General features: G+C 46.5%; 1 protein-coding gene across 2 annotated transcripts in view; it reads right to left on the bottom strand.

Moving 5' to 3' along the window:
• NASP (nuclear autoantigenic sperm protein) overlaps positions 1 to 7839 on the bottom strand; it is a 31760-nt gene extending 23921 nt beyond the window's left edge. Inside the window, exon 1 of one of the 2 annotated variants that reach the window (XM_047789226.1) lies at positions 7671 to 7839. In XM_047789226.1, coding sequence (XP_047645182.1) covers positions 7671 to 7729 — 59 coding nt within the window. In that variant the 5' untranslated portion in view covers positions 7730 to 7839. The remainder of the gene's footprint in view (positions 1 to 7670) is intronic. The other variant, XM_047789227.1, reaches the window with a different exon arrangement.
• Positions 7840 to 8371: the final 532 nt, after the last annotated feature.

The following is an 8371-nucleotide window of genomic DNA, read 5'->3' on the forward strand; positions in this document are numbered from 1 at the left end:
AGAGAAAAGAGAAAAAAAAAGAGAGAGGAGTTCCCGTCATGGCGCAGTGGTTAACGAATCCGACTAGGAACCATGAGGTTGCCGGTTCCGGCCCTGCCCTTGCTCAGGGGGTTAATGATCCGGCGTTGCCATGACCTGTGGTGTAGGCTGCAGACGCGGCTCGGATCCTGCGTTGCTGTGGCTCTGGCGTAGGCCGGTGGCTACGGCTCCGATTGGACCCCTAGCCTGGGAACCTCCATATGCCTCGGGAGCGGCCCAAGAAATAGCTAAAAAGACAAAAAAAAAAAAAAGAGAGAGAGAGAATGCACTATTTTTTATATTACAATATATGCAATCCTGAAAAGTCTCACTTTCTGCAAACTGCTAAGTTTGTTTTTTAAAAAAGCAAAATTTCCCAGAATATTCATCCTCTGAAAAGTATTATTCACAGTTGTGTTTAATGAAAAACTCCAGAAATAATGACCAAGTCAGCAGCTATAAGTAACCGGTAGCACCTAGACTGAGTTCCTGAAAGTCCATTTTCCACTAAAAGGAACCACGAATCCATTGAGAAATAACTGACTCTAAGCCAGGGCAGGCTAAGTACAAAGGTGAATCTGGGACAATTTCATACCAGAAAGCAACAAAATTATATCTACTATTATTTAGGGTATATATATTTATTGTTGTGTGAAAAGGAATTATAAAGTAAAGGTGGGGAATCCAGGGTAAAGCATAGGAAGAGTTTTTAGAACTACTTTTTCTTTTCTTTTCTTTTCTTTTTTTTTGTCTTTTTGCTATTTCTTTGGGCAGCTCCCGCGGCATATGGAGGTTCCCAGGCTAGGGGTCCAATCGGAGCTGCAGCCACTGGCCTACGCCAGAGCCACAGCAACGCGGGATTCGAGCCGCATCTGCGACCTACACCACAGCTCACGGCAACGCCGGATTGTTAACCCACTAAGCAAGGGCAGGGATCGAACCCGCAACCTCATGGTTCCTAGTCGGATTCGTTAACCACTGCGCCACGACGGGAACTCCCAGAACTACTTTTTCAACTTTTCCATAAATGTGGTGTTCTGTAATAATTTACAAAATATTACAAAAGCACACTTAGGAGCCAAACTCAACAAAATCCCAAAGAAAAGAAGGCGACAAGAAGGGACAATGTGACAATCCAACAAAGGTAACAACTGCAAGTGATTGAAAAACTTCAAAATATGTTTAAATGCATGAGTTCTCAATGACACAAACAAAAACTCATTAGTCATCTTTGGAGATGATAGGACATACAACTCAGCATCAAAAAAACAAGCAACCCAAATAAAAACTGGGCAGAACTGAACAGACAGACATTCTTCCACAGAGGATATGCAGATGCGTAAAAGGAACATAAAAAGATGCTCACTGGAGTTCCTGCTGTGGCGCAGAGGAAATCCGACTAGTGTGCTTGAGGATGCAGGTTCCACCCCTGGCCTCACTCAATGGGTTAAGAATTTGGCAATGCTAAGAGCTGTGATGTATGTCACAGATGCGGTTCAGATCTGGCATGGCTGTGTTTGTGACCTAGGCCAGCAGCTACAGCTCCGATTTGACCCCTAGCACCTAGCCCGGGAAACTCCATATGCCTTGGGCATGGCCCTTTAAAAAAAAAAAAAAAAAAAAGATGCTCACTACTGCTAATTGTCTGGGGAATGCAAATCAAAACCACAATGAGTTATTGCCTCACACCAGACTGAATGGCTACCATCAGGCTACCATCAAAAAACTGTACAAATAGGGGAGTTCCGTCGTGGCTCAGTGGTTAACAAAACTAGGAACCATGACGTTAAAGGCTCGATCCATGACCTCACTCGGTGCGTTAAGGCTCCAGTGGTGCCGTGAGCTGTGGTGTAGGTCACAGACTCGGTTCGGATACTGCGTTGCTGATAGTGCGTTGCTGTGGCATACGCCTGTGGCTATAGCTCCGATTAGACCCTTAGCCTGGGAACCTCCATATGCCATGGGTATTGTGCTAAAAAGCAAAAAACAAAACAAAAAAAAAACCTACAAAAAACACTGGCGAGGATGTAAAGAAAAGGAAACCCTTGTACATGTTGGTGAGCATGAAAATTGGTGTAGCCTCTTGTGTTTGAGAAACAGTAGGAATGTTTCTCAAAAAACTAAAAATAGGAGTTCCCGTCGTGGCGCAGTGGTTAACGAATCCGACTAGGAACCATGAGGTTGCGGGTTCAGTCCCTGCCCTTGCTCAGTGGGTTAACGATCCGGCATTGCCAAGAGCTGTGGTGTAGGTTGCAGACGCGGCTCGGATCCCGCGTTGCTGTGGCTCTGGTGTAGGCCGGTGGCTACAACTCTGATTCAACCCCTAGCCTGGGAACCTCCATATGCCGCGGGAGCGGCCCAAAGAAATAGCAAAAAGACAAAAAAAAAAAACCCTAAAAATAGTACTACCATATGACCCAGCATATATCTGGAGCATATATACCTGGGCATATATCCGGGGGAAAAAAATTCATTCAGAAAGATATAAGCACCCCACTGTTCACTGCGGCATTACTTACAGTTGCCAAGACATGGAACAATCCAAGTGTCTATCAACAGGTGAACAGATAAAGAAGCTGTGGTATATATACATATATATTACACACACACACAACAGACTACTACTCAGCCACAAAAAGGAACAAAATCTTTCCATCTGCGGCAACATGGTTGGACTTGGAGGGTATTACGCCAAGAGAAATAAGTCAGAGAAAGATAAAAGCATGATACCACTTATATGTGGAATCTAAGTAATACAACAAACTAGTGATAAGTAGACTCAGAGATATAGAGAACAAGAGTGGTTATGGGGGGATGACAGTGGGAGGTTCAAACTACTGAGTGTGAAGACAGGCTCAAGGATGTATTGCAAAACACAGGGCCAAGGTCCCATCATGGCTCAGCAGTAATGAACCTGACTACTGTCCATGATGATGCGGGTTCGATCCCTGGCCTTGCTCAGTGGGTTAAGGATCCAGTGTTGCTGTGAGCTGTGGCGTAGGCCAGTCATGGCTCAGATCCCCCCTGGCTGTGGTGTAGGTCAGCAGCTGTAGCTCAATTTGACCCCTAGCCTGGGAATTTCCATATGCCCTAAAAAAAAAAAAAGAAAAGAAAAAACCCACAGGCCCAATATTTTGTAACAACTGTAAAGGGAAAGTAACCTTTAAAAACTGTCTAAAATATTTTTTAATTTTTTTTTTTGCCTCTTCTAGGGCCGCTCCCGTGGCACATGGAGGTTCCCAGGCTAGGCGTCCAATCGGAGCTGGCGAGGATCCAAGCTGTGTCTGCAACCTACACCACAGCTCACGGCAACTTAACCCACTGAGCAAGGCCAGGGATCGATCAGCAACCTCAATGTTCCTAGTCAGGTTCATTAACCACTGAGCCACGACGGGAACTCCTTTTTTAATTTTAATAACTGCAATTGATTGAAAAATTCCAAATATGTTTAAATACATGCGTTCTCAATGATGCAAACAGGAAAAAAAAACCTCCATTCATTAGTCATCATCTTTGGAGAATGACAGAGCAATGCATTATTTTGAAAACTGATAAAGGTAAAGAATTTACCCTCCTCGCAATACAATTTTACCTTAAGTAGCTTTCAGTACAAGGTCTTGAAGTCACCTCAGTTAATACTTAGGAACTCTACAGACTGCCACCATTCACTTGCTATTAGTTAAAATCCTTGCCTCTTTTCTCTGTCCCCTCATCGGTTGTCACCTACACCCCAAAGGTAGTATTTGCCTACATAAGAACACAGATCATTTACAAACATGCCCCAAAGCACACCAGAGCTCATACCAAGGACCATTACATCTCGAATGAGAGCTAAGAATGGTGTTAGCTGTGGTGAATGGAGATGAGGAAAGAACAGTGGGAAAACATGAAACTTTTTTGAGTACTAATACCTCAGAAGCAATAAATTAGAGTTGGAGTACAAAGAGCAAGAAAATTAGACATACCAGAGAACAAAGGAAGCTGTAGGAGATAAGAAGGATTTCCTGGGAGTTTCCTGGTGGTTAAGCAGGTTAAGGATCTGGCATTGTCACTGCTATGACAATGAAAAGGAGGTAGAAGAAATGGAAGCAACATCAAAGGAAAACAAAATTAAGGAGGGAATGTCTGATATAAGATGAAGCAAAAGGGTTAAGAACTAATTAGAGCCTAAGAATGATGAAGACTAATTTAGCATTTAGACAACCATCACCTTTAGAAATGTTGTTTAAATAACACAAAAGGAGAGAAGCCAGATGAGATAGGCTGAACAAATATGAATATTCTCAGAACACACTTGTCCAATTAGTTTGTGATCTGATGACCAGGAACTGACATCTTATTCATCTTTGTACCTCTAAAACCTAATATATTAAAATATACATAATGTACAAGCAATCAGAAGGGAAAAAAAAGTGGAACCCAGGAATGAAGACCCATTATCTAAAGAAATCTGTCTATGAAATAAAGAAGCAAAGACAACTGAATAAACATACATAACGCTTTCTATGTTTTTCAAAGCATCCCTCTTCAGAGTTCCCGAAGTAGCTCAGCAGGTCCAACTAATCCAACTAATACCCGTGAGGATGCAGGTTCGATCCCTGGCCTTGCTGTGAGCTGTGGTGTAGGCCAGCAGTGGTAGCTCCAACTCAACCCCCAGCCTGGGAACTTCCATATGCCACAGGGTTTGGCTGTAAAAAGAAAAATAAATTTTAAAAGTTATTTAATTAAAAAAAAGTTTTGGGAGTTCCCGTCGTGGCGCAGTGGTTAACGAATCCGACTAGGAACCATGAGGTGGCGGGTTCGGTCCCTGCCCTTGCTCAGTGGGTTAACGATCCGGCGTTGCCAAGAGCTGTGGTGTAGGTTGCAGATGCGGCTCGGATCCCGCGTTGCTGTGGCTCTGGCGTAGGCCGGTGGCTGCAGCTCCGATTGGACCCCTAGCCTGGGAACCTCCATATGCTGAGGGAGCGGCCCAAGAAATAGCAACAACAACAACAACAAAAAAGACAAAAGACAAAAAAAAAGTTTTAAGGTACACTTACAAATAAATACAAGCTCATCAACCTATGATATCAACCTATGATAGAATAATGAAGTGTGGTTATATTCATACAAAGGAACACTATACTGCAGAAAAAAAAATCACTAAAACAATATGTAATATGGCAAGTCTCATAATGTTGAGTGTAAGAGGCCAGATAGAACATACTGTACCTATGAAGTTCAAGAACAGACAAAACTAATCTGTAATGTTAAGTCAAAAAAGCTATTTTTTTTTTTTGTCTTTTTAGGGCCACACATGCAGCACATGGAAGCTTCCAGGCTAGGGGTCAAATGGGAGCTATAGATGCCAGCCTACACCAGTCACAGCAACTCAGCAGTGTCCACAAACCATACCACAGCTCACCGCTGAGCCAGGACAGAAACTCCACAGGAGAGCTACCTTTGATAGGAGTGTGACTAAAATGGAGTTTCTAAGTTCCCTAGACCTGTTTTGTTTCCCTTTGTGAAAATTCACTCAACTTTACCATATGCACATTTTGTAATATGTCATATTAAAAAGTACTCCTTTAACATGTCAATAAAATGTACTCCTTAACCGCACTACACTACACAGTGTTTTCCTTATCTTGTCGTCGTCCCGCCCTCACTTTTTAGGGCTGCAGTTGTGTCATATGGAAGCTCCTGGGGTAGGGGTCGAATTGGAGCCACAGCTGCAGGGCTACACCACAGCTCACACTAGATACTTAACCCACTGAGCAAGACCAGGGATCAAACCAGCATCCTCGTAGATACTAGGCGGATTCTTAACCCGCTGAGCCATGATGGGAACTCCCGTATACTTTTATCTTTTTTTTTTTTTTTTTTTTTTTTTTAGCTATTTCTTGGGCCACTCCCTCGGCATATGGAGGTTCCCAGGCTAGGGGTCGAATCGGAGCTGCAGCCACCGGCCTACACCAGAGCCACAGAAACGCAGGATCCGAGCCGCGTCTGCAACCTACACCACAGCTCACGGCAACGCCGGATCCTTAACCCACTGAGCAAGGGCAGGGACCGAACCCGCAACCTCATGGTTCCTAGTCGGATTCGTTAACCACTGCGCCATGACGGGAACTCCTACTTTTATCTTTTATAACAGAAACAAAAACCTTTTAAGAACTAGTTAGCTAATAAAGATAAGGACTGACTTAACAGTTATACAATCATGGATAACTTTTAGCAGCTTTGTTGAAATGGCATGAGGGGACAGAAACCCAATTGAAGCTTTTTACTGATGACAAAACTGTAGCCCAATACTCAATACTTTAGCCATGAAAGTAATATCAAAACCAATTTGAATTGAGGTTTATTTCTCATTCTATTTTACCTCTACTGCTTTAGAAGTTATACATACATGTTTTTATTCTTTTAATGGTAATACTGGAATTATAACGTGCATCAAGAGAGTCTAAACCCAATTTTCTTTACCCTCCCCCTCAAACATCTTAAAAGCTTTACCTCTTTATTGCCTCAGGAACTTACTTAACTGAGGAATGCTGCCTTTATTCTCTTCAACTAGGTTTTCATGCAATTTCCTCTCAAGTAAGCTTTGGGGAGGGGGATAAATAATGAGGGAATAAACAAAATACTGGGGTTTACTCCAGCCTCTGCCACATAATAATGTGGATTCTTTTTCTTCGAATGAAACAGCCAGTTTTCTTTTCACTGTTCAAAAAATACCTGTGTCGGAGTGTCACTGTGCTGCTTTCGCAGCACTCACGTCTTCTATCATCCCCTCCAGTCCTTCCATTACACTTCGCCCATTCTCCTAGCAACCCGACACCGCTGCAAGTGAGGAGACCTCCGCGCAGAGCTACGAGGTCTCCGCTCCCCGATAAAGTCCCCCAGCAGCAGCCAAGTCCCTCGCCAAAACTCCCAACTCCCAAAGAACCACAGAAAAAAAAAACAGTAACAAAGAACACGGCTACCTAAGGATAAGAGGACAGAGTGACCCGGGGGACCGCGGGGAACAGGCGTCCACGCGCCCCGCCGCGGAAGTCCGAGGGGCAGGGCGAGCCGCACAGCCCCAAACAATGGAGTTTTCCCGCCTCCTCCGGGGCCCGCCCCCTGCTCCAGGGCGGGCGGAGGGAGGCGAGCTCGCGAGCGCGCGACCCCGCCCCCGGGAGGCCCCGCCCCCTCCAACCCACCGGCCCGGCCTCCCTCCTCGTGCAGGGTTTTTTTTTTTTCTTTTTTTTTTGGCGCCAAATCTCCGTGGGTTATTTTCCTGAGTTGTTTGAGGATCCTATCGGAGGCCCCGAAGTGGGGGGACACCAGGGCGTGAGGGCCCACTGCCACGCCGGGGCCCCGCCGAGAGCCCCGGGCCGGGGAAGGAAGGAGAGGGGCAGGCGATGGAAACTGCCGCCGCTGCCCCCGGCAAGATGGCGGCCGCAAAATGCGGGGCAGGGGGCGCCAGGCGACCGGTGTTCCTGCTACGGAGCACGGTCCTCTGCAAGAGGTGGGCTGCTCCCGTGTCAGGACCTCCCGGTGATAGCGACCGTGGCTCACGGGGAGGCACGTCCTCCCACCCTCCGGTCTGTCCCTCCCGCGGAGCCTCCGTCCACCACCCCCTCTCCGCGGACTGGCCAGTGCCTCAAGCTCTCTACCGTCCAGCTTACTTGTCGGCGGAAACCAGCTCCGTGGTGATGGCGGCAGTAGCGGTGGACTCTGCGGCCATCGTTACCCTGAGATGGTGGACCAGCGGACGGAACAGAGCCTGTGAGAAAAACAGGGAATTAGGAAAGCCTAGGACTTAACCGGGGACAGAAAATGGCAGATTGGAGACCCCGCGCGGCTGGGTCCTCTTATATACCGGGGCCTTCGCTCCGCCCATCCACTTCCGGACCCTCCCCCTCGAGTTTAAAGGGCCAGGACTCAACCCCAATCCAGCCCAAGGACTTACCCCGCCCTCACTGGTTCTGCAGTGTACCTTTCGTCCCTGTCCCGCCTTCCTCGAAAAAAGCTACTTCCTGCTTCTCTAGCAAGTTGCGTAAAAAAAAGAACGAGAATCTTGGTACTATAGCTCCTGACTGGACCTCGGCCAGAGGCTTCCAGAGGAGGGGAAGCTGGTGCTGCTCTGCAGATTTGGAGCGAGTCGTCGAGAGTCTCTTTCTAGCCTGGATTTTCAGGGAGGTAACTGAGACTTTCGGCCCGCCCTCTCAGTCGTAATGGATGGACACGCAAGAGCAGAGCACGGATACAGCAGCAACGGCTAGAACTGATCTGGTGAAGAGACGCGTGGTTCAGAGCCTCAGCAACAGCTGACGCAAGAAGAAGCTGTCCTAGGATTGGCCACTGCTGAAACTACCGCGCTTGATTC

This window comes from Phacochoerus africanus, chromosome 8 (assembly GCF_016906955.1).
Source record: "Phacochoerus africanus isolate WHEZ1 chromosome 8, ROS_Pafr_v1, whole genome shotgun sequence".
In the NCBI taxonomy this organism is placed as follows: domain Eukaryota; kingdom Metazoa; phylum Chordata; class Mammalia; order Artiodactyla; family Suidae; genus Phacochoerus; species Phacochoerus africanus.